The 26,431-nt window shown below is 41.7% G+C and overlaps 2 protein-coding genes across 6 annotated transcripts in view; one reads left to right on the forward strand and one right to left on the reverse strand.

The window, feature by feature from the left end:
* The first annotated feature begins 8,486 nt into the window (after positions 1-8,486).
* LOC148371569 (retinoic acid receptor RXR-beta-A-like) lies at positions 8,487-22,575 on the forward strand. 2 transcript variants are annotated; one of them, XM_088326111.1, is made up of 12 exons: positions 8,487-8,668; positions 12,829-12,998; positions 13,070-13,223; positions 13,309-13,488; positions 13,861-13,905; positions 16,880-17,040; positions 17,422-17,551; positions 18,457-18,583; positions 18,651-18,692; positions 18,794-18,885; positions 21,136-21,241; positions 21,332-22,575. In XM_088326111.1, the coding sequence occupies exons 2-12, from the start codon at positions 12,873-12,875 to the stop codon at positions 21,477-21,479; spliced, it is 1,311 nt and encodes a 436-aa protein (XP_088182237.1). In that variant the 5' UTR covers positions 8,487-8,668; positions 12,829-12,872; the 3' UTR covers positions 21,480-22,575. The 2 variants fall into 2 exon arrangements, with proteins under 2 accessions (XP_088182237.1, XP_088182236.1); XM_088326110.1 differs by lacking the exon at positions 13,861-13,905 and having other exon boundaries at positions 8,489-8,668.
* Positions 22,576-22,622: 47 nt separating this feature from the next.
* Positions 22,623-26,431, reverse strand: part of fhod3b (formin homology 2 domain containing 3b) — a 167,018-nt gene continuing 163,209 nt past the window's right edge. For all 4 annotated transcript variants that reach the window (XM_088326107.1, XM_088326106.1, XM_088326108.1 and 1 more), the window contains 2 exons: positions 25,571-25,732; positions 22,623-24,185 (listed from right to left, as the gene is read on the reverse strand). In XM_088326107.1, coding sequence (XP_088182233.1) covers positions 24,103-24,185; positions 25,571-25,732 — 245 coding nt within the window. In that variant the 3' untranslated portion in view covers positions 22,623-24,102. The remainder of the gene's footprint in view (positions 24,186-25,570; positions 25,733-26,431) is intronic.

Genomic DNA, 26,431 nt, shown 5'->3' on the forward strand with positions numbered 1-26,431 from the left:
CGCTGTCATACTTCTTATGTCCACTAGAGCGCAGCTTAGCGAATACAAAGCATATTTCTTCTGATATGAATTTCTTGCTATCGTTTCTTGCTATAATCGTTGGAATCAGATGGGTTGTCAAATTGAATCGTTTCTCCGGCGCCGTCACGAATGGCAGCCACTCCAGCAGCTCCCGTGTTATTTTCGATTGTTCTCAGTTATTTTCGATTGTTCTCAGCTTAGGGATGCTGCTGGAAAAGTGAATTTCCCTTCGGGGATGAATAAAGTATCTATCTATCTATCTATCTATCTATCAAAATCTAATGATGTCACTTCCTTTAAATGGCTTTCATGGAATTGTAGTCATTCGGGGGGACAATTGAGCACATAACAACCACTATAATCCGCCGTTTTGTGTACCAGAACATTTAGCTCATTTCAACGATTACTTTCTTCTAATTTTACTAGATAACCACGTTAAGAATATAATAACATCATATTTATTGTATTTAAAATCAAAGAGAGAAACAAAACAAAAGAAAAATAAGCATTTTTTGTCGTTTTTTTCCCCACATCGTGTCTTTTAATTGGTGGAATGAATCAAAATCAAAACTATTGTGTGTACTTCCTTTTGACTATCGAAGTTGGATGGATCAATCTCAATGTTGATAGTATCGATACTAAGCATATACATGGTTTGAATCATTACTATTATCCTGGAATCAAGACTTGGCTCCTCCACCAATTTCCTCAAAGCACTGCTTCTTTGCGCCTTCTGCAATTCTTTTACCCTATGCCTGAGGGAATGTGCCACCAGCACACTTTTAACCCCTCTCCCTACCGTCCCACTGGTTAGCTTGCTTCATCCTGCCCTCCAGGCAGAAAAGAGGGTGAAGGAGAATGAGAGGTTGCCAGATCGACCCCCCTTAAAATGACAGGCAAACAAGAAGTGCAGCATGGTGTAAAGGACAACGGCAGGTGCAATTTGTGTGGTTAAGTGAACTGCTAATGTGGCAACATCACACATTTACATAAACACATGAAAAAATGTTTACCTGCAGAGAGCAACGTGCTTCAACTAAAAATGTAAACGTGATACTGTTCCTGAACAAAACCTTGTCAGTATGGCAACAAAGCTGAAATGTCTTCTTTGTTGAGACAAAAGATGGGAATACGAGACAATTGACACTTTATTTGCAATACTCACATGATTTCTAAAAATTTGTTCAATGGATTGTTTTTTAGTTGTCTGTTGACATTGTTATACAGTTTTTGTATTTACTTTACATGGCTGCTTTTTTGCTCGACACTTTAGCCTTTGTTTTAAAAACAGTTGGAATATACATATTTGTATTTGCTTTTTATACTGATGGTTTGCATTTTAGTTATTTAGTAAAAAAAATAAATATTTCAGTGCCTTAAATAATTATAGTGTGTTAATCGTAATTATAAATTAAGTCAAAGGGGTCTGGGTTTGATTATTCAATGATTATGACATTTCCAAGACTACTAGAGCTGCAAATAACGACCTTTTCAATAATCGATGAATCAGTCGATTATTCTTTCGATTAATCACTGAATTGTATTTCTAAGAAACACATTTTACATTTCCTACTCTTAATTCAATTATTAAACTTTTAAAAGTATAGAAAAAGGCACAAAATAACAGAGTTGTCTATGGTATGAAACCATTAAAAAAAAATCCAAGTTTTTTGTCAAATAATAAGTACTCACGAATGTATGCTATATATCTGCAAATATGTAAGATACTCTTTTCTTACCACCGTATCCAAAAATTATATTACATTTGGACTTATCATACCAAACAAAAAACAAAGAAAGAGCAATAAAATTAATTTTATGTGGAGCAGCGTTTTGTTTCATCCCCCCCAAAAATTCAAAAAGTTAAACCCACTTTTCAAAGTTTTGTCAACGAAATTGTTTTCTTAGTAATATCTTTGAAAATGATACACACTGTGGTCATGAGATCGAACCTTCCTGTGTAGAGTTTGCATGTTCTCCCCGTGCTTGCGTGGGTTTCCTCCAGGCACTCCGGTTTCCTCCTACATTCCAAAAACATGTTAGGTGAATCGGCCAGTCCAAATTGTCCCTAGGTGTGAATGAGCGAGTGAGTTGTCTGTCTCTGTGTGCCCTGCAGCTGGCTGGCAACCAGTTCAGGGTGTCCCCTGCCCATTGCCCGATGATTGCTGGGATGGGCTCCAGCACCCCCGCGACCCCACTGAGGATAAGCGCTGCAGATAATGGATGGATATATATTGCTTAAGAATATGCCCCTTGTGTTGAGTTAAACATGTCATCATTATTCTTATTATTAATTAACTTATTTTATCAGTTTATTTATTGATTTCTCTGTATTTCTGTAACATTTTCTGTTTCCTTAAAAACTTGTTAAGCTCGTAATGTTTGCAAACAAAATTGACATTAAACAGTCAATGATCAATAAAAAGGATTACAAAAAAATTAAAGATACTCTTTTTAATATATAAACAGTCTTTTTGCAGCCCTATATCATAACAATGATAATTTCTATCAAATAAAATCATAGTTTGGAAATTTGTTTTTCTTTTACAATGTGGAATCTATAGCTAAGGTCATCACCATGTTTGGCGTTTAGCTGCTTCAGTGGCACTGGTTTTCGTTCGCATTAGACAACAGTGCCATCTAGTGGCCAAATATTACAGACTGGGGCTTTAAGCCTGTCTGACTGATCATTTTATACGCAGGGAGTCATGTTGACTACGAGTTGTGTTTTGACAACAACTGGGCATGAGGCAACTTATGGCGTTGCCAGAAAAACGCACATTGGCCGCTACATCTCAAATAGTTTTTGAATAACGCGACCGCGCAATCCTGACCCGATATTCGGGTTACCGGTTTCCAGTCTCGGATCGATGACTCTCTTCAATCCCACTCCCACCACACATTGTGGGCCACAGACACATTCTGGATTTTCTTGTTCTCTTCGTTCGAACCCACACTGACCAGATTTAAAGATACTTCCTGGAGGTACTTTTGAGCGTCCTCCATGATTTAGTACTGGCAATCATATGTAGAAACTTCCCTGCCAGAATCTTTTTTGCAAGAATTATTGCAACACTCTTCCAACAACCACTGCAATTTTCAGATTATGTTGTGCTAAATTCGTGCCCAACAAAACTCATTGGGGTTTAACAGTCGCTTTCAAAATCATTCTCTTTACAATGTGGCGCAAGGATGTTGATCTAATCTCTTAGGATTTTCTTTATCTTCAAATGTAAAATCTTATTTTTGATTAGGCCAAGCCTAATGCCAAATGGATACTCCAGCCCATCCACAAACTGGCAATGTTTTCCGGAACAATAGCAGTGATGTTGTTCATCACTGTTCAGCATTTGATTGTTGCGCATTTTTATGTAGTAGTCCTTTGTCTCTTGGTGTGTCTTATTGAGATGAAGTGGAGGTTGGAAAATGACAACGTAGATGGGTAGAATCCTGCAGAAAAGGGGTCTTCAACCTTTTTCAAGCTGAAAGCTACGTTTGTGTTACAAATTAACACAAACATCAATTTCTAAAATAGCAACTTTGCTCGATGGCTTGCTATATAGCTAAAAAAGGGAGCTTGATATTTAGCTTGATAGGTAAACAGGTAAAAAAAAATATCGGGAGCTACATAGCTAGCTAAAAGAGTAAAACGCCACCCAACAGCCAGATATAAAAACCCAAAACAAAGCTAGATAGCTTGCGAAAAAGGAGGCCAACATTTAGCTTGACAAGAAGCAGAAAATGTAGAAGGTTAGGTAGATAGCTTGCCAAATAACAAAAAGAGTAGGAAGATAACTAGTTACAAAGCTAGAAAAATTGCCCAAAATACTGCACATATTTGCACATAAATTGGATTTTGTTTCTTTGTATTTCCTGTAGAATACATTTCAAAAAGGTCAATACATACATTGGTTTAATACACAAATGAATCTTCATTCTGCTCTCTTAATTCATAGCTTAAAAATAATTATCAATACTTGAATACATTTTTTTTGTCCATGAAGCCCATGAACTGGAATTTATTTGTTTGAATTTCTAAAATACCAACCTGTCACTAAAAAAATGCAAGTATTGAATATATTTTTGATTTTATATTTCCAGGATGACAGCTGAGGCTTATCCTAATCTGCCTCCCCTGATTTCACGTCACTGATACGTATGTACACACAATTATGCTACCAAGAAAGGTGCAAGGAACTGCAGCAGCAAGATTTGCTATAAGAATGCCGTATGTCTTGTTATTGACACCTCTTCAGAAAGACTTCTAACCGAAGCAGTTTGGTTATTGTTAACGTTGATATGCCATCGGCGGTAATCTGATGATACATTCATTACGAAGTTAAGGAGACAGAGAGGTCACGCTTAAGATTGGAGGTTAGACACCATCGATTTCACTTCATTGACGATTTCTTTTTCCTTTTTCTTTTTCGTGTTGACGTAGAAGTGAGTTCAAGATGATTTTTCTTAAACTTCGACGCTTTCTTGTCTTTAAATCCTGCAGATGTCAAAGTTTTCATCAGATGTTGATAGATGAACAAGGATATCTAGTCTGCCAATCACCTCACATTTGCAAGCACATGCTTTTCATTATGTAAGCAACCACCCGCTTTCACCATCCATCCATTGTCTTCCGCTTATCCGAGGTCGGGTCGGGGGGCAGCAGCCTTAAAAGGGAAGCCCAGACGTCCCTATCCCCAGCCACCTCCTCCAGCTCATCCGACGGGACCCCGAGCCATTCCCAAGCCAACCAAGAGACATAGTCTCCCCAACGTGTCCTGGGTCGCCCCCGGGGCCTCCTGCCGGTGGGACATGCCCGGAACACCTCCTGAAGGAGGCGTCCAGGAGGCATCCTTATCAGATGCCCGAGCCACCTCAACTGGCTCCTCTCAACGCGGAGGAGCAGTGGCTCTACACAGAGTCCCTCCCGGATGACTGAGCTTCTCACCTTATCTCTAAGGGAGAACCCAGCCACCCTGCGAAGGAAACTCATTTCGGTCACTTGTATCCGGGATCGTGTTCTTTCGGTCATGACCCAAAGTTCATGACCATAGGTGAGGGTAGGAACGTAGATCGACCGGTAGATCGAGAGCTTTACCTTTCGGCTCAGCTCCCTCTTCACCACGACAGACCGGTACAGGGTCCGAATGACGGCAGACGCTGCACCGACCCGTCTGTCGATCTCCCATTCCATCCTACTCTCACTCGTGAACAAGACCCCAAGATACTTTAACTCCTCCACTTGGGGCAAGACCTTCTCCCCGACCCGGAGGGAGCATACCACCCTTTTCCGACTGAGTACCATGGCCTCGGACTCGGAGGTGCTGATCCCCATCCCGGCCGCTTCACACTCGGCTGCGGATCGCTCCAGCGAGAGCTGAAGATCACGGCCGGAGGAAGCCAACAGCACCACGTTATCTGCAAAAAGCAGTAACGCAATGCTGAGGCCCCCAAACCGGACTCCATCCCCACCAAGGCTGCGCCTAGAAATTCTGTCCATAAAAGTTATGAACAGAATCGGTGACAAAGGGCAGCCCTGGCGGAGCCCAACCCTCACCGGGAACGAATCCGAATCACCGGCAATGCGGACCAGACTCTGGCACCGGGCATACAGGGACCGCACAGCCCGGATAAGACTGTGCGGTACCCCATACTCCCGAAGCACCCCCCACAAGGCCTCCCGAGGAACACGGTCGTATGCCTTCTCCAAGTCCACAAAACACATGTAGACCGGACAGGCAAATTCCCATGCACCCTCAAGGACCCAGCATAGTGTATAGAGCTGGTCCAGAGTTCCACGGCCGGGACGAAAACCACACTGTTGCTCCTGAATCCGAGATTCGACTTCTTGGCGGACCCTCCTCTCCAGTACCCCTGATTAGACCTTACTAGGGAGGCTGAGAAGTGTGATTCCCCTGTAGTTGGAACACACTCTCCGGTCCCCCTTCTTAAAGACGGGAACCACCACCCCAGTTTGCCAGTCCAGAGGCACTGTCCCCGATGTCCACGCAATGTTGCAGAGGCGTGTCAACAATGACACGCCCACAACATCCAGAGCTTTAATGAACTCTGGGCAAATCTCATCGAGCCCCGGGGCCCTGCCACTGAGGAGTTTTTTGACCACCTCGGTGACTTCAACCCCAGAAATACGAGAGCCCAACCCAGAGTCCTCAGGCTCTGCTTCCCCAGAGAGAGACGTGTCGGTGGGATTGAGGAGGTCTTCGAAGTACTCCGCCCAACGGTTCACAACGTCCCGGGTCGAGGTCAGCAGCACACCATCGGCACTATAAACAGTGTCGATGGCACACCGCTTTCCCCCCTAAGACGCCGGATGGTGGACCAGAATGTCCCCGAAGTCATTCGGAAGTCGGCTTCCATGGCCTCGCCAGACTCCTCCCATGCCCGAGTTTTTGCCTCGGCAACCGCCAAAGCTGCATTCCGCTAGGCCAGCCGATACCTGCCAGCTGCTTCCAGAGTCCCACAGGCCAGGAAGGCCCGATAAGACTCCTTCTTCAGCTTGACGGCATCCCTCACCTCCGGTGACTACAACGGGTCTGAAGGTTGCCGCCGCGGCAGGCACCGACTACCTTACGGCCATAGCTTTGATCAGCCGCCTTGAAAATGGAGGCGCGGAACATGGTCCACTCGGACTCAATGTCCCCAGCCTCCCTCGGGACATGGGCAAAGTTCTGCCGGAGGTGTGAATTGAAACTTCTTCTGACAGGAGATTCTGCCAGCCGTTCCCAACACACCCTCACAACACGTTTGGGTCTGCCGGGTCGGGCCGGCATCTTCCCCCACCATTGAAGCCAACTCACCACCAGGTGGTGATCAGTTGACAGCTCCGCCCCTCTCTACCCGAGTGTGCAGAAAATGCGGCTGCAGATCCGACGAAACGACGACAACGTCAATCATCAGACTACGGCCTAGGGTGTCCTGGTGCTAAGTGGACACCCTTATGTCTGAACATGGTGTTCATTATGGACAAACCATGACGGGCGCAGAAGTCCAATAAAGAAACACCACTCGGGTTCTTCCCAATCACACCCCTCCAGGTCTCACTGTCATTGCCCACATGAGCGTTGAAGTCTCCCAGCAGTACGAGGGAGTCCCCAGGGGGCACGCTCTCAAGCACCCCCTCTAAGGACTCCAAGAAGGGTGGGTACTCCGAACTGCTATTTGGTGCATGAGCACAAACAACAGTCAGGACCCGTCTCCCCACCCGAAGTCGGAGGGAGGCTACCCTCTCGTCTACTGGGGTGAACCCCAACGTACAGGCGCCGGGCCGTAGAGCAACTAATATGCCCACACCGGCTCTGCGCCTCTCACCACGGGCAACTCCAGAGTGGAAGAGAGTCCAACCCCTCTCGAGAGGACTGGTACCAGACCCCAAGCCATGCGTGGAGGTGAGTCCGACTATATCTAGTTGGAATTTCTCAACCTCACGCACCAACTCGGGCTCCTTCCCTGCCAGAGAGGTAACGTTCCATGTCCCAAAAGCCAGTTTCTGTAGCCGGGGATCGTCGCACCAAGGACCCCTCCCTTGGCCGCTACCCAGCTCTCTGCGCACCAGACCCCTTTGGCCCCTCCTACAGGTGGTGAGCCCATGGGAAGAGGGTCCCACGTCGTCCCTTCGGGCAGTGCCCGGCCGGCCCCTGTGGGTAAGGATCCAGCCACCAGGCGCTCGCCAGCGGACCCCACCTCCAGGCCTGGCTACAGAAGGGGGCCCCGGTAACCCGTGTCCGGGCGAGGGAAATTGAGGACCATTGTTTTTGCTCATCATAAGGGTTCATCTGATCTGTATTTTGTCTGGCCACTCACCTAGAACCTGTTTGCCATGGGTGACCCTACCAGGGGCTTAAAGCCCCCGACAACATAGCGCCTAGGATCATTGGGACACACAAACGCATGCGCACAGTAGCATCAAACCGCTCGCTTAGTTTGCAACGAAAAAAAAACGATACCGACATAGGGGCTACCGCAGCGAACTCGTTTGACTTGATTGATTTGCCTTTTTGTGATAGTCGGTGTATACCGGATGGTACCATAATTGAGAAATTTGCGTTTTTACGTACAGATTTTTTGTACGTCGTACACGTCTTAAAATGCATAATAAACGTACTTTGTTTGGCAAAAACGTACAGGTTGACAGGTATGTTTTTATTTGGTTTTAAAATTATACCTGTACACATGTTCGAATCTAAAAAGAAATGCAACATGTGGATGTCAGCATGTAAAATTAGGTCTCCCATAATGGTCTCTTTGTCATTTTTAAAAAAAAAACAATATGGCCTGCGACTCAAAATGTCTCCCAGTCCTGTTTTAAAATACATTATCATAACCAGAAACATAAAAAATGTCACAAATTAAAAGCGAGAGAGAAACCGCCCAAACTGAACCGTGAAGTAGTGGGGGAGCAACACATATCCCCACCCCCTTTCGTGTGCGCCGCCGTCACGTGACACCGCCACTGGGTGGTCCCGGGAGACATTTTGGCTCTAGCAGATCTGGCACTGAGCCACCATGGCCAGTAAACAACAACAGCGTCAAGTTGAAGGCGACTGGCTTTGAGCGACGGCCTCGCTGTCTGCTGTCGCTTTTCGGGTAACACAGGGGCGAGTTCTATAACAATGCATCGACTTTGTGTTTGGTGAGTTTCTTTTTCGTCTCCCTCCTTCGCCCGAACCGCTAGCGAACACATTCGTTGTCTTTATATCGCTCGCACGACTGCCACCATGTAGTTGGCGCTCGGCTAATGCTAGCCGCGCTAACTAGGTTAGCCGTAATCGTTGCGAAGCTTTGCTAAGTAGATTAAATTGCGTCTGGCACGCGGGTTTGAAGTAGTTTGTACAGCTAGTCAAGCTGTTGCATGTTTAAATGTTTCTCTATTTATTCTATTTTGAGTCATTTGAGTCTTATAAAATCGGGATAAGGTATGCTGACAATGCTCGCTGGCTAATGTACTAGCAAACGTTTGAGCCAATGTACTTACTGTACGTTCCGTTTGTACTTTAACTACATATCAAGAGGACAATCCTGCGTTGTTTCTCTAAAAAACAGATTATTTCGTTAAAATTACAGAAACGAAGAGGGACGACCATTTTTTTTCATTTTCTACATCTGGTGAACAGCGCCAGCAAACGTGTTAAACATCTTTACTGTAACAATGCCCGCTGGTCGTTACACACACTTTCCACTTTAAACAGCAAGCTAAAACAAAGTAAGACTTGCTTTACCTGTAAATACGAACAGACTACCTTTGTGACTACCATCTTCACGACTGTGTCAAATATCATGCTTTTAATAACGTCTTTTATATCTTAAACTGTAAAAATGCTTGCTGCAAGTCACGTACACCAGGGGTCGGGAACCTTTTGACCCTAAAAGAGTCCTAATGGCAAAATATTTAGTTTATTTGAGCGAGCCATACCATATATTAAGACACAATTCAGCAAAGCCCCCAAACCTGCTCTCCAGACATTTTCAGTGCGTTTTATTACAGTCTGACGTCAGATAATTTGATATATTGAACAAAATAAAGATTCCATACAAATATACCGCTTTAAACCTCTCTCCTTTCTGCAGCTACTTAAGATCGTTAAGGCTCAATTTGACCTTCGTTTTTTTCTGTAAATATCAGTTTGCACACACGGTGCAAGCGCAGTTATTTTGTAAAAATGTCACAAAAACTGCAAACAAAGTTTATCGCTGTGTCTCCCTCCAGTGTAGTGGGCACGTGTCAGAGAGAAGGGAGCGGTGCTATGTGAGCAGAGATCCTGCTTTCCCTACCGTTCACCCAATCAAATACACCCACTCTTACAGCTCATCCAATCAAAATGCTCTGTGTGCTAGGCTGGCATTTTAGTTCTTCGTGTTTACAGTTTGTTCTGTGGGTTTTTATCATACAGTGTCTCAACAGAGATTATATATAATTTAATGAGCTTCGTATAAGGGATTTTTTTGATGTTCACTGTTTTGTATACTGTTACCCAATGCTACATTTATTACACCCTAGTCATCCTGGTCTATGAACGTACTAACCTCGGCTTTGAGATCATCAGACCTGAAACGCTACAGAGGACGTTTGCACAACTAGAATTTTATCATTAAGCCATATATATGTTCATGAAAAGAGCCATATATTCCCAACCCCTGGCGTACATTTCAAAGAACACCTAGAAGATCCGGCAGATTTTACATGCTACTGTGTATATCCACCGTTGTGACCATTGAAATATTTATGCCTGTGTCAATAGCTTCCTTTATATCTTAATTTAACTATGCTCGTTGCCTATCACATTCACTTTCTACTTCAAAGAAAACTCCAAAGCAGGGGTCAGAAACCTTTTTGATTCCGAGCCATGAAAGCAAAATATTATGATTTTTTTTTTTCATTGACAGCTACACCATATATGTTACTGTCATGTAAATCTCTTACCTTTTGTGGAAATTCATTGTTTTGAAGTTAAAACAAAATTGACCTTTGTGAATTGTAGATCCAAGGAAAAACTGTTTTGATGGGGTTTTGATTAATTTTTTGACCCAATGGTTTTGCACACGCGAGACTGTAGAAGTTCCAGATGTATACGGCCAAGATCACGCTTGCTGTATAGAATAAAAATGAGCCGAGCTAAATGTAACCTGCTTTCTTGCATGTGATTTCAGGCTAAATTCAATCCAGACAATAAATTTATCAAAATTTTGTTGTGTTGTACAGTGCACAAGAACTCCACCTATTTTCATGCTTCACGTTAAGACAAAATCAACAAAGTTGCTCAACCTGATCATGTGCCAAAGGCTAATTCTTTAGTGCATTTTATTTTACTATGTGACGCCGATGTTTTTGTAAAACATATGAAATATCCCACCTAAAAATCGGGCTCCCTTTGCACTTAAGCTCTTTAGGTTCAGTTTGATCCTCATTCTTGTTGTGAAGAATAGTTCATAACACAATGTAAGAAGAGTTCTCTCACAAAATTGTAGCCAAATACTGTAAACGAGAAGGATTCAGACGTATTTCTACCATCCAATATGTGATGTGTTCACATTTATAACCTTGGAAATCGAGGAGTCATTATTGGTCCTTTACTGTTTTATAGAAATCTACAAATATTCATCTTAAAAGTCCTCATCCGCATCATTGATCTTTTCTTACTTCTCCATAACTTGCGTCACCTATTTTCTTAAAAAAAAGTCCTGAAAATAGTAAAAGGCAGACATCGCACTTGTATTCTGGCGCATTTCATTGGCTAAGAGACACAGATACAAATCTTATGGTCATTTGTTCTTACCAGCCTGAAGGTAGAAAAGTGCTACAGCTACTTTGTGACTATTACAATATTCATGACTGTGTCAAATATCAGGCTTTTAATAGATTCCTTAGTAATGTCTTTAATGATTTAAAAGGGGATACAGGAGAACAATATATTCTAAACTCTTTTAATGCTACCCAGTTGACACGAATTAAATAAACCTCCTTTATGCTAGTAACTTGATTTCATGTTAAGGAGTTCTGATGCAACTTTGTCATATCAGATACAAAACCAAAATCTACAGAAGTTATGCGGGCTGTCTTGTAGTGCGTTTTTTTTTTTTTTTATTCAAAATGTCAAGTCATTTTTATTTGTATAGTCCTTAATCACAAAGAGTCTCAAATGGACACAGCACAATCTGATTACGGTTCTAATACTCAATACTTGTGAGCGAGCCTAAGTCCTAGTCCCGTTCCTCTCAAATTTGGGTTCTCCATGGTTAACATACAAGCTCATTCCTTCAGCCTAACTAGTTAGACTGCAATTGAACGATTTGAATTTATTTAATAATTTATGAAACAATAATTGTTCTGAACATGTAGTCTCTGTATGCTTACTTGAGACAGTGCTGCATAGAAGAGCAGGAGCCAAAACTTGAATGGCCTGTGTGAAAAGATATTTTGCTTCAATCTGATTATAATTCAGTTTTATTACCATATATCTTAGCAATGCTCAAGACCAATGTGAGTTTGGGACATCCCCAATTTCAGGTTACATGAACACAGACACCAACAAACGAAACATTATAGCATTTGATTTTATGTAATATATTTTTGGGGTCATAATCCGTTAAAAGCACCATGCACAGCGTTTCCCCCCCTTCTAAATTAACATTTACGTTTTATGGTAACACAAAGCTCGTGCTCATACTTTTTGATTCAACGTTCCTTCAAACATCTTTACAGTCCTTTTATCCTATAAAAGACCAACAGCCATGAAAACGTGCATCTTGTGCCTAACTCGGAGTTAAAAGCAATCAGAATTTTTACCAACTGATTTCACACACTATTTATTTGTATAAATAGTGTATGTTTGCATGCATGATTTATCAGCTCCTAATTTGTTGTCTTTTCTTACCCTCTTGAATTTCATTTTGGGTCATTTACGAGAACACTTTATTTATCCTAGTCATGACAGATTAAAGAAGAACTAAAATTAGCCATATTGTGTGTGCTGTTTTTTCTTTAATTTTTTACGAAGGCGTGACCTTACCTAAAAGCAATACAATACTGCCCGCTGATGGATTTCGCTAGCCTTTAAACAAATATGCTTATTAATAATATAATAATAATAATAATAATAATGAAGCTAGCCCTGCTCAAGACATTTGTCTGCATGTTCTTAAAAATAAAATAATTACTTGATGGTATTTCCCTGTCCATAGGAATTCCTGTTGATTGCATTCAAACCGCTTTCATTTGGACATCAACTTTTTCTGCACATGCAATTGGCTAAGTAACAATAATTATTGTTGCACCTATCTGATTATCCCCCCCAGACTGATATCCACTTGGCTGGTCATCAACCTGCGTTATCAGAGCAATGTCTTCCCAGCAGCCAAACAGCTCAGCACCCACCAGCCCCACCAATGTTATTGGCTCCCCATACTCTATTAACTCTCCCATGGTGTCACCTTCTCTTGGATTTGGACCCATCAGTCACAGTCAGGTAAAAAAATGCAACATCATTGAAACTGCTGGAAGAACCCTGTTGACGGAATCCTTCGCATGTTCTCCCAGCTCTCGGCTTCAGGCCCCGTTTCAGGGATGCATTCAATCAGCAGCTCTGAGGACATCAAGCCGCCCTTCGGCCTAAGGCCAATGTCGGCGCACAGTCCAGGAATCATGCTGTCTCAGAAGCGCCTTTGCGTTATTTGCGGAGACCGCTCGTCCGGTGAGCGCCTGAAAGCCAGCCCGCCTGCTTTCCTTCGAGTATGCTAAATATTATTTTGAGCTGCTCTCGTCTCTTATTGCGGCAGGCAAACACTATGGAGTCTACAGCTGCGAGGGCTGCAAAGGCTTTTTCAAGAGGACGGTCCGCAAAGACTTGAGCTACACATGCAGGGACAACAAGGAGTGCCTGGTGGACAAACGTCAGCGCAACCGCTGCCAGTACTGCCGCTACCAGAAGTGCCTGGCCATGGGCATGAAGCGAGAAGGTATGCACGTCTCCCATTGCTAAAGCACGTCTTTGACATAAAAAAAAAAAGTGATCAGCGCCAAAGATTCAAGATTCAAAGTGTTTATTGTCATATGCACAGTAAAGAACCACAATTCCCTACACAATGAAATTCTTACCTCGCTGTCCACACAGTTTCCAGCGTAATAAAACTAAAACTATATACATGTGTGTATATATACAAGAATATTAAGTAAGGGGCTGCAAGGAATTAGGTGACAGTGGTTGGACTTGAACAATGTTAGGACTTCACATTAGAAGGCGTGGTTAAGAAATATGGTAAAGGCTTTAAATCTCTAACCACTGTCTTCCCTTCATTTTCCAATTTCTACTCTTTCTCCGTCTTTCGTAGTGATAAGGTGGATTAAAGAAGATGGAAAGGATGAGGGGTGGATGAGTATGGCGCTGATCTTTTCAATCTTCTCTAATGTGTGTCAACTTGACAGTCGTAGACAGCAAGCATATTTAGAATAGTAAAATTTGTTTTAGATATGGGTGATATTTCCTGGCTCGATATTGACACCGAAGTTTCTTTCCACATGTCCAATTTGAAATAATTACGTATTGATACTATTTCCAGAAAAAAATATAAAGCGCTGTTGATTGTACTTGGAAGACACGATGCAAGTTATTATTTGGGGTAAATCATTCCACAAAATCCATGACATCACTATAGCTATCTAACATAGAACACTATATATTTTTCATTCTGATTGCCTTGAACGACACATGTTGGTGTTCTAGCCTTTGTAGAAGCCGTTAAAAAAGTAACATAATGGATGACTTTCTTTTATAGCCAAGACAATTAATCCTCTAAAGGCTTTTAATTGTAAATATTGTTTTGCAGATTATGTATGACGTAGATATCAACATTTCAGAATGCAAAAAAACCTGTTCTTTTTTTGGAAACTATTTTTTGGGTAGAAAATGTAAGAAAATATCATTCATTGATTTATTTTTGCAATTTTCTTCCCATTTCATATTGCCCACTCTACACTGTAAGAGGTGAAATATTGTTTCACAGATTCCAGATGCTCAGCTGTGAAATAAAAATAAAGTAACTATGCACATTTAATAGACCGAATATGCAGTTGTTTGCACATATGTTGCCACTTATTTGTGACTTGCTTTGATTAGGAGGTCAGATAAAAACGCGTGTATTGGGATGCATTCGTCTATGATCCCTATTCTGTGCAGTAGTTTGGATTCATGTTTGCTTTCGCTGTAGGGTACTTAAAGGGACAGTCCGTAATATTTATTGCCTTTTAATGGTACTAAATCATTCATTCCGTAAAATAAGTTTATATGAATATTAGGCTAAATATATATGTAATATACCAATGTAAGTTTTCATAAATATTCATAGGTTGAGAAATTCTGCCTGGGCAATATGACAAAAGTTGTGATCCCAATAAAACATTTCTTATTGGTTGATACCGATATCTATCGTGATAATTGTCACGTCTTTTATTTCCATTCACACTTAAAGTCTATGTAATGTCACTGAGTTAAAGTTGACAAAATCCGAAGCTGCTTTAACCAATCTTTAATGTCAGAACATAGATGCATGGTGACAAATGATTACGCAGCATTTCACAAGTATGGGGAACATAAAAGTTGTCTTGTCTTTGTGGGTAAATGTTGTTGGCGCGTCACCAATCTTTATTTTTTTTTAATCAGACACTTAGGTAACCGAAATACCTTCAAACGGCTGAAGATGACGACCATTTTAGCATGCTTTGAGCAGGTCTGAAGGGTGTCCTTGTTCTTTTTTTTGCTCATTTTGACCGCGTCTAGTCCTTTCTTGTTCACTGTAAAAGCGTCTCTACCGCAATTTCTACGAAATGATTGGCTGGTCCCTGTCACCGTTGTCCCCTGAATGTTAGGCTGGAACTTGCGTTCTATTTTGTCCCTACCCGACCGCCAGGACAGTGCTTCAAGCACTAAATGTTACCTTTGCGCATTGCTCTTCAATAAATGCATACTAATATAGTATTTTAGTTATCCGTATCATCTGCGTTCGTTAGAATATCTACAAATTCTGGTCACACTCGCTGGTAAGCCACTTTTGTTCATCTAGCGTTGCGAGTGCAAACGGCCATATTCTGCTCAAAGAAATCAGCCCAGAAGTGGTTCCCCCTTCTGCGCTAGCTGTGTTGGAGTGATCCTGGCTTCCCCCGACAGGCCGGATCTGTTCTCATTGCAGTGGTGCGGGTATGCCATCCAAAACCACAATGCCTCTGCTTGTGGCTCTACTGATAGGGTCAGGCACACCATCCTTAATGCCAGGGTGCCGTCTACTTGGCTGCAGTAGGACAACAGGTGGAAGCTGTTTACGACATAGTGTAGGGTTCGTGATTTGGACCCGTTGTCCTGCTCAGTGCCCACCATTCTGTACTTCCTGCAATCCCTCCTCAATGGGGGCTGGGCTTAGTCTACCCTGTGTGTGGCTGCTATCTTGGCTTTTTTCTCTCTGGGGTGCCATGGCCTAGGGTCCCTTTTTCTCAGGGGCACTCGGCAGTTTCATCCCCACACTGCTTTCCATGCCCCGTCTTGGGATCTCCAACAGATGCTAGATGGCCTGTATTTGGCTCCTTTAGAGTCGCTCGCTGAGGTGGACCTTCGATGGGTTTCTTGCTCGCCTTGGCTACTGCTAAGCACGTTGGCAAGCTTCACTCGGAATCTTCGTGTTCTCGAAAGAACAGTTTGAAAGTTGGTTTAACTGGCAGTGTGACCTGAATTTGTAGACATTCCTAAAGATTGTAGGGGACAAGATCGACTAATTTGGTATGCATTTTTCAGTTTGCGCATGCGCGAACGTAACATTCAGCGCTAGGACAACGTACGAGAGTCCTAGAATTGTAGTTATGTTTGTAACTTCTTTTTTTATTGCACTGGCATTTTCTCCGGTGGCCGGGTGGTGTAATTAGCGTTAAAATTATCGCCATTTTTCAAACTTTTTCTTTGTCGTGGTAAAAATTACGATAGTTTTTCGTTTTATCGCCAAGACCTACGAGAATCTTGTATTTCTTTTCCATAGTGGAATCCATACCTAGTAGTTGCCGGCATGTTTGTCTTGCATAGATTGCTGCTACGCTGTGCTCATTTGGCCCTGTTTTTTTAATTCACTCTAGACAATACAGTGCCATTTAGTGGTGATATATTACACATTGTACCTCTAAGCAAAACAACTATGACAACGATTAACATTGTCAACATTGCCTTGGTTTGGTCCAGCTCTTATTAATTGCTAGACAGTGGTCCACATGTTGACCTCTACAGCAAGTATTTCTACTTTTGGCATTTAAATGTGAGCGCCGCGTGTCTTATTGGAATTTAGCCGTAATCTTTCCTGTCTGGTTTGCTTGCAGCAGTCCAGGAGGAGCGACAGAGGAACCGCGAGCGGGAGGGCGAGCTGGAGTTCAGCATGGGCATCAACGAGGAGATGCCGGTGGAGAAGATCCTGGAGGCGGAGACAGCAGTGGAGCTCAAGACAGAGCTCCATTCCGATGGCGGCTCTGCAGGCAACTCTGTGAGCAATCTCTTCCGACCAACAATGCCGATAACGCTTTAACATGCTTTGGACCATCGGCTCTCCCGTAGTTTTGTTTTCGTCAAAATCGCCACCGGTTGATGGATACATGCAGCCATTTGGGGCACCCCTTTAATTGGTGCCAGATGAGCAGGAAGTTTCTTTAATGGCAGGAAGCCTACAACATTGCGCTTGTACAGACTTACGGCTATACCACTGCTGATTAATTGGCGCTCCTTCCCACATTGGGGTGACTTTGGTCAAATTGCATCTAAATCGGTTCTTTCTGTGGCGATTGCTGGGCGGATGACGTTTTGGATGTTAGAGGGATGTTTGTTCTCCTAATGATGCGATTTTTTTTTTTTTTTTTTTGCTTTTCAGCCTCATGATGCAGTGACAAACATCTGCCAGACCGCAGACAAGCAGCTCTTTGCCCTGGTGGAGTGGGCCAAGAGGATCCCGCACTTCTGTGAGCTGCCCCTCGATGACCAGGTCATCCTCCTGCGTGCAGGTGACTCCTTTACTACAACTAGTCATTTTGAAAAACTTAGGTGGCACCTTTAAATGCCTTTCCTCAGTAAACCTGAAGTGGTGGGGACTGGTTGGTAATAAATATATATCCGGGGCTTTAAAAGCACTTTGGTGGCTCACCAGGCATATAAAACTCCTGGTGAAATCCTTAACCTTGGGTCACTTGTGCCAACAATCCAGCTCCGCTTAAGTTTTTTTACCTGATTAATTTGTTAGCTAACTGTCAAGCTGCTATTTAGCAAGCAATCTTGCTATTTTACTATTTTAGAATTGCTTATAAAGTAGCTTTTGGCTTGCAAAAGGTTGGAGACCCCTGGTATAGAACATTGTTCCAAGGTGTCAGAAGTGTGTATTATTTGCACAGCCCTTTTAGACTTCTCGTTTATAAGAGCTATACAAATAAACATGATTTGACCTGATTTGTTGTATTATAATTTATGATTATATAATAAAGTGCTTTCTTTTAGTATTACAGATAAGAAATGAAAATAAATGATATCTTAAATCATTCTCATCGATTTCTGTGTTTTTGGCACAGCGTCATCAAAGAAAGTAATGTTATACAGGGAATAATATTATAATACTAGGTCAATATGCATTGCGTCTTGAATCTACCAATTTAATCCTGAACCTTGGTTAAAAATAACACGTGTGTCACAAGTTTCAGCAGCTTGGTGTTCATCTATTCATGCTTTAGAACAGGGACTGTGCATTAATGACATAATCCAGTTTATTTTTAATCTTATTTTTTATACCATCCCTTAGAAAATATTCTTTTCCAAAGTGGTATCTTCTTATTGTAATTTATCTTTTGCAATCAGGATGGGACTTTGTAATTTCCTTGTGCATTTGACATTTCACAATGCCAACACATTCAAATTTTAGGATGGAACGAGCTCCTGATCGCTTCCTTCTCTCACCGCTCCATCGCCCTGAAGGACGGCGTTCTCCTCACTTCTGAGCTGCAGCGCGACAGCGCCCTCAGCGCCGGAGTCGGCGCCATCTTTGACAGGTTCGGTCGTTCAATGCGCTGCCTCGTGTTGCTGGGTTCAAAAGTTCTCATGCAAGTTTCAATGCAGGGAGAGTGTGCAGAGTGCAGAAGTTGGTGCCATTTTTGACAGGTCAGGCGCTTTCCTTTCTTTTTTTATTTTTTTTTTTTTTTTTAAATCAAAACGTATTATCTGGCAAATTTTGAAACCCTTTTTAAACATTTGAATTTTAGGGTTCTCACCGAGCTTGTCAATAAGATGAGAGATATGCAAATGGACAAGACTGAGCTGGGCTGCCTTCGCGCTATTGTCCTCTTCAACCCAGGTCAGTAAACTGAGATGGGCTCCAGCACGGCCGTGACGCTAGTCAGGATAAGCTGCTCGCAAAATTAATATCTTATATATCCAAGTATAGCAATTTCTAACCACCTTATTTTCTGGAATAGGTTCCTGTGGCTTTACATGAGAAAATATGTAAAATTTCACACATTTGCTTGTGTACGGTAAAATGGCTTGCGAGCAAGTGGAAAACAGCTCTTCAGATTTTGTTGCTTGAACAGATATACCACCAATAGCAATGTAACATTATGCACAAAATAATTAACACAAAATTATACCAGGCTTTATTTTTTTCACTCCACGGTGAACCTATAATAAATTTAAACCCTTTTTTTTAATACTAAGCAACTTTAATGTCTATCAACATAGAATCCCTGAGAAGCAAACTACACATCAAAATCTGAAAAATTAACTCTTAAGTGGTTTGAATAACTTTTAACTATTTACAATTCAACTTCAAACCATTGTTGATTGAAACAACACAGAACCTCTGGAAAAACACGCAAAAGTATAAATTAAGATATGTATAACAAAAATAACATTTTTGCAGCCTTTAATATAGTTCAAATTAGTCCAACTAGGGCTCATTTTCCTGCTTTGACTCATTTTAAAAATTGCCTTTTCCTTTCCATCCTCTGTATTGCAATCTCTCTTGAACCGTTCCTGTGCTCAATGTTCTGCTGCGGCATAAATCATCATAAATTTAATGTATTTTTGTAAATTATTTATGAATTTTGTTATTTATTTAGGCACTTTGTCGTCTATTTTGTCACAACAAAATGTTATTCAAATAAGGAGGTGGGTCAAACTGGCTGAGCTTTTCACCTATTGTTTGATCGACAAGTAACCTGCAATGCTTTAAAGTTCAGACATTTGAATAACATTTTGTTGACAAATAAATGACAAAATGCACAAATCTATAAATAAATCATATTTAGGTCATATTTAGCAGGGTGTTTGAAATCTTTACATGCTTGAATTTTCATTTAGTTTCTTTCAAGGATTGAAAAGTGCTTGAATTTTGGGGTGTCTGCTTGTAAATGTTTGTTGGTACCACATTTCTCAAGTGTGCTTAAAGACACTGCTCTCTGGTGGCTTGGCTTTGCATTTCTTCCCTTGAAATTAATGGCAATAGATTTTTTTCGAATGGCACTGTCGTATGAAGCGTCATCGTCACCTACAGCTCACGCCCAAGAGTACAGGTCCATGCTACACAGGACACTTTGAAATGTGTAATAGTGCAAGGATTATGTATCAATGATGGACATTTACTATAGGCAATACAAAAAATAAGGGTAGTGTTTTCCAGTGGTAAATTGTAATAGGAAGAACTTCCTGCAACTTATAATGTAAGCTACATGTTATCGTCAATTTACCCAACACTTATATAGGGAGAGATTAGTCTCAAAACGAGTTCCACCGTGGTCTTAAAAACTTGAAAAAGTCTTAAATACAGACGCTGCTCTACTTACGAACAAGATATCCTACGATCGTTCGTAAGTTGCTTCAGTGCTATATCTTGTATGGAATGTATGTTTTAGCTTTATATAAGTAACATGTATTGTTTTGTACTGAAAAATAAATATTTTACAAAATATGTTTTATAAACTTAAGTTTAACTTACTTTTGGAAGATAAGCTTCAAGAGGTTCTCCTCTGTGTTAGAGATTGGCCGAAAAAAAGCGATCCAACCATTTTCTTAACCGCATCAAGCTTTCTTATTCCACTTTCGTTTCAAAAGAAACCGCTTGCGTCTTCTTTACATTTCACACCAACCTTATAGAATGGATGCACATGATATTAAACAATAAAAATGTCAAAGTTCTAAGCGCGCTAGAGATACAGTATAGAATGTTGACACATGAACTAGGAAGAAGCACATTTATTTTCTTCCGGGTGAATGCTAGGTGAGCTCTCACAGCGCCACACGCTGATAGCGGCGGAAACAGGCACTACAGTAATGTCCTTTACTCGGAAAAATGTGCATACAATACAAAATCTAACTTTACAACTGTAAAATAAGTAAACAAAGCATTGAGCGTTGTGTCATAAAATGATTTGGTTGAATTTAGGGCTGGTTACACCTATGGAAAAAAGTTGACTGTAGATTGAAAGATAACGCCATGGGAATAGGGGATTATTCATCTGCCTTGGCTCGGTGGTTGAAAAACACTGGATTAGAAGTCCAATTTTCTTGCATTTCCACAATTTTGCGCAAATGTGTTTTTGCACCTTAGATGCTAAGGGTCTGTCCAACACGGGGGAGGTGGAGCTGCTCCGAGAGAAAGTGTACGCCTCGCTGGAGGCCTACTGCAAACACAAGTACCCCGAGCAGCAGGGCAGGTATGCGGCTTTCTGTATTTCCAGTTGGTCACAAGTCAAAAGGGCGCGGCAACCTCTTGACTGCAATTTTTTTCCCCTCCCTCCCGTCAGGTTCGCCAAGCTGCTCCTCCGCCTGCCGGCGCTGCGCTCTATCGGCCTGAAGTGCTTGGAGCACCTTTTCTTCTTCAAGCTGATCGGCGACACGCCCATTGACACTTTTCTCATGGAGATGCTTGAAGCGCCTCATCAGCTGGCCTAGAAGGAGCGCGCAGAACGGAGTGGCACTTTAACTTGGAAACGTTCATCCGCTTGTCTCCCCGCTATCCGGGTTTCCACTTCCCCTTTGTCGGTTTTAGTGCTGCACCATTTTTTCCCCCCCTCGCTCTTTTTGGGACGGCTGGTGCTACGCGTCGAAAGTATTCCTCCTCTCCTTCCCGCCCCCTCTCACGGGTCCTATACTGTTTTTTCTATGAGCTTTGTACACACGGCTTAAGCGGATCTATTTTTAAACGGGCGCGCGCGTCGAAGACCTAGTCTTCTTTTTAATCCATTCTAGTGAACAGGGATCGATTCCACAAGATGAAATCTTAGCAGAGACACGATACGTTTGCCCTCCATTTAGAATTGTTTACGACTTCCCCTTTTCTGAGGCCAATCACTTGACTTTGTAAAAAGAAAAAAGCTGCCAGCTGGACAGTTGGAGTCTTTTTTTCCTATTTGGTGCTATTACCAAGAAAATGCGACGATTGGTTTGAAACCCCTCATCCCCCCCCCCACGCTTCCTACACCTAAGAGGATATGCAAATATGAGCTTTTTTTATTTTTCAACAAAATGTAGCAATATATAATGTTTTAAAGTGCTTTCTGCCTTTCACTTGTTCAGGGGTTTTACCAAGTAAATCACGTCTGGTGGAAAGGGAATATTCCATTTTGTAATTTATACAATTCTGAGGTACTGTGCAAAATAAATGTTCAGGGAAAATGCGATGGTTAATTTGAACTACGATAAAAATGCAAAATAGATCATTTTTAACCCGAGACCCTCTTTTTTTTTTTAAATTTCCTCAATTTTCAGATAGCAGAACTTGTGTTGGGTTGCACTGGATTTGCTGAGTGTTTCAGCTGTTTAATTTTTTTTTCTCTGATCATTTTATGCTCCATTGTATTTCCTTCCATCCTTCTTTCCTCATAAGGTAGCTGTCATGTCCTTTGTACTGTCTGCAGTTTATTCAAAGCAAAAATGTCCCATAAGGTCCAGAGCACCTCAAGCTATCGATCAACTTGACTTCCATGTGCTCGACGCATGGGTTGCATGGACTAAAAAAAAACAAAATAAACATGACTTCAGTTTGGCACTTGTTTCATGTGGTTTTGTGTCCTCCAAATAACACGGTCCAAATAGTTTTTTTTTTTTTTAATCAGCATTTTTATTGTAATGGTGACATTGTTCCAGGATGCATGTGTGTAGAACTTGTCTGGTGCAACCATATCAAAGCAGTCTAGTCCAGCAACTTATTCGTAAGCGTCAAATAACATTTTTAATACTGGCTTTGGTCTATAATACATTATTCTACAAAAGGAGCAAAAATACTCTACATCACTGTGTTACCTAATTACACAACGGCAGATGTAATAGGCTTAGGTGTAACCTAAGGTGCCGAGTTCATAAGAGCAGTGGTTGGCAACCTTTTCTATATTATGGATTGGTTTAATGTCTGACAATCAACCTGTGGCCCGGGCCCATTAATAACATTAGTAATGACAATGAAAATATTAAGCCCAAATTCACTGTTATCACCAGACAACTAGGGGTCCAAATATAATGAGACATTTGATTTTATCTAATTGTTATTTGTACCACATCTTACTTTTTTATCTTAAAGGTGACTTGATTTGTCAAAGTTGTACAACATTGTTTTGGCTGAACACATTCCCATACAGGTCTATTAAGGCGTCACAATTGTACAATGTTGTAATAAAGCATTATGGGAAGTAATTCAGGCAAAACAATATTGGACTGCAAATGACGCGAAAGGTTTCCGTTGCATCCAATATTGAATATGGTCAGCGGTCTTAATCGATCAATCGTTGCACAAATGAAATGGTGTTTATAGACTAATACGGAAAATGCAAGGGCAACTACTCTTCCTGTGCAGCCTGGTACCAATTCGCAGCCCGGTGGTTGCCGACCACTGCACTAAAGTATTGCTGGTGTTAACTTCGATGCGACAAATTTTCAATGGTTTTGCAGCAAATCTAAACTGAGGAAAAAAAGGAATTCCAAATGATAACACGAGAAACAAACTGGCCAACATTATAAAGACCTTCCTTTTCTCACATCGCTACCGACGTTTAAAATTATAAATTAAAAGCTTTTTTTTTTTACATTCATAGAAAGGAGTGCTCCTTACACAATCTCCAGTGCTGCCAGTTGAAGGAGATGTCTTTTGTTTTCTCTCACAGCTCCCAAGGACAGACGGGCACACGTAAGGCGACGGGGAAAGTTGTCTCAATAAATAAATCTTAATTCATCGATGGGAACACTCTGAAGATGTCCCTGAAGTTCTCCCAATAAATAAGCATCTCACAAAGGCACTGAAAATGTGCGGCCCATGCTGCCGAGCAACTTTCTCCCAAGACTCCTTGCCTTGCCTGTTAAACGGGTTGTGATTTGCTACAGTTGAAGTTGACACTCCATACAGACAGCACTTTAGTAGGAGTCCACAGGCAGATGGTGTTTTTGGACTCGATTTTGACCAAAGTACGGGTGCTTTAGATGCTAAAGACGCTCCAAAAATGCATCTGCCGAATCTGATCCGTCTTCTTCCGAGGACGCATTAACTTGTCATCTGTGTCCGGGGTCTTGCAACACGAAGTCCTCTTTACACTTGCATGTCGGAACTGCTGGACAAGCCCAGGACGTTGGTCTCCTCGGGGGTCAAACCAGTCTTCAGCGTCCTCCTCACTTCACAGACAAGACAGAAGTGTATTGGTTTCAGGGATGCAGCGAATTTTGGATATTTGAAATAGATACATAACTCCAAAAAAAAAAAAAAAGAGTCCTCAGTGTGGGGCACGTTATTTGACAAAAGTAATTAGTTATAGTTACTCACTACTTTATGGTGGTGAACTAACTGAATTAGCCTATATTAAAAGTAACTACTTACCTGTGAAAGTAACTATTGAAATTACTATAAAAAGAAGTATGTCAAAGATTTTGAAATTTTCTGTTGAATAGAAAAGAACAGGTAACTGCCATCTACGAATATAGACGTCGATGATCTGATTTAACAGGGCTAGCATGTAAGATATTTCATGTTAGTATTCATATAGGAAAGTGATGAGCATGAGGATGATGTTAAGAGGGGACTGTATGAGAGTGTGATTGTGCAGACTGTGTTGTATGGTGCAGAGACTTGGAGCCTGAACGCAGATTTGAGAAGGAAATTAAATGTTTTTGAGATGAAGTGTTTGAGGAGTATGTTAGGAGTGACAAGATTTGATAGATTGAGAAATGAAATTGTGAGAGACAGAACTGGAGCAGTAGCGGAACCGAGCAAGCGTTGATAAGAGAGTACACGGTTGGTTTGGACACATGGAGAGGATGGATGAGGAGCGAATGTTGAAGAGGATCTACAGAGCAGAAGTCAATGGAAGGAGACCAAGAGGAAGGCCGCGATTGACGTGGATGGATGGTGTTATGAGTGCACTACAGGAAAGAGATCTAAATATAGTGGAAGCTAGAGCTCTTGTTGGTGATAGGAATGAGTGGAGAGGTGTTGTGAAAGGATAGTGGGATGTTTGGACGCGTTCAAAGGGATGGGCAGGGCACCTGTATGATGTGGCAGGGGTAAACCAGTGAAATTAGGGCTAACTTGGGTGTCGAGGTGCTTTACTTGTTTGGGTGTTTGGGCATATGGTTTGGCAATGGTCCAAAATTTTTTTGTGTGTGTGTTTTTGCTACCTTTTCCATTTTGTATTATCTTTGTTTTTGTATGTGTTTGTCCTGCTATTGGTCACCCCTCTCGATGGATATGACCAGGGTAGATGGATAGATTATTTATTTAATTCAACACGGTAGATAACGACCTTCTGTTCAAAGAGTTCAAGTAAAAAGTTTACTCTCTAAATGTTAAATTGGCGATATTACCGAGTATCTCAAAAAACAGTTTTAAATTATCACTTGAAGAGTATACTTTCAACACTACTTCAGTAAACATATATTGTTAAATTAACATATTCCTTGCGCTTTTCAGCACTCGTTTTCAGTTGCAAGAAACAAGACAGCAAATCTACTACTCAAATCATACACTGTCACTTTAACTTTGTGGGTAAAAGAGTGTCACTCACATGATTTGCGATTGACTTTGGATCGCCGCCTCTCACGAGGTTGGGCCCTTGGCCCTGCCCCCTGAGTGGCCGAACGCACTATCCGCTCCATGATCTCGTCCGCCGTGTCGTCCGTGCAGGTGATGGCGTCCTCGTTTCCTATGCACCACGACGGCACGTGGCCTGGAGACATAAAAGGTGCATTTAGAGCAGAAGTGTCTGCTGTACATGCAGTGGAGGTAAAATCGGGCCCAAAAAATCCAAACAGAACCTTCCCGGCTCACAAGTATCGACATCTGAACCGACCCAACCTGACACGATTGACAGAACTGCGGCTGAAGAAAATCCAAAATGCAGACGCTCCCCTACTTGCCAACGTAAACTTACATACAACTTACGTACAACTTACGTAAAACGGTAGATATGAACATTTTTTTGGGGATGTCGAAAAATATCCGGACATTGCTGTAAGTTAGATTTGTATTGTGCACCTATTTCCGAGTACTGAGCAACACTCTAGTGCTTCTTTCTGCCGCTACCGGCGAGTGGCGCTGTGAGAGCTCACCCAGCATTTCTAGCGCGCTAAGAATTTAGACATTTTTATTGTTTATTATCTCGTGCATCCATTCAATATGGTTGGTGTAAACTGTAAAGAAGAGATGGGCTGTTTCATTTGAAATAAAAGTGGAATAAGAAAGCTTGATGTGGTTGAGAAAATAGTTCGATGGCATGTTTTCTGTCACTTTCTACCACGGAGGAGGAAGTAGCCTAACTCTTGAAGCTCATCTTCCAAAAGTAAGTTAATCTTAGCTTGCTTTCTCTTTATAGAGCATATTGTTTTATTAAATGCTTATTTTTCAGTACAAAACAATACAGGTTACT

This window comes from Urocampus carinirostris, chromosome 2 (genome assembly GCF_059441175.1).
Source record: "Urocampus carinirostris isolate Australia breed hairy pipefish chromosome 2, RoL_Ucar_1.0, whole genome shotgun sequence".
NCBI lineage: Eukaryota > Metazoa > Chordata > Actinopteri > Syngnathiformes > Syngnathidae > Urocampus > Urocampus carinirostris.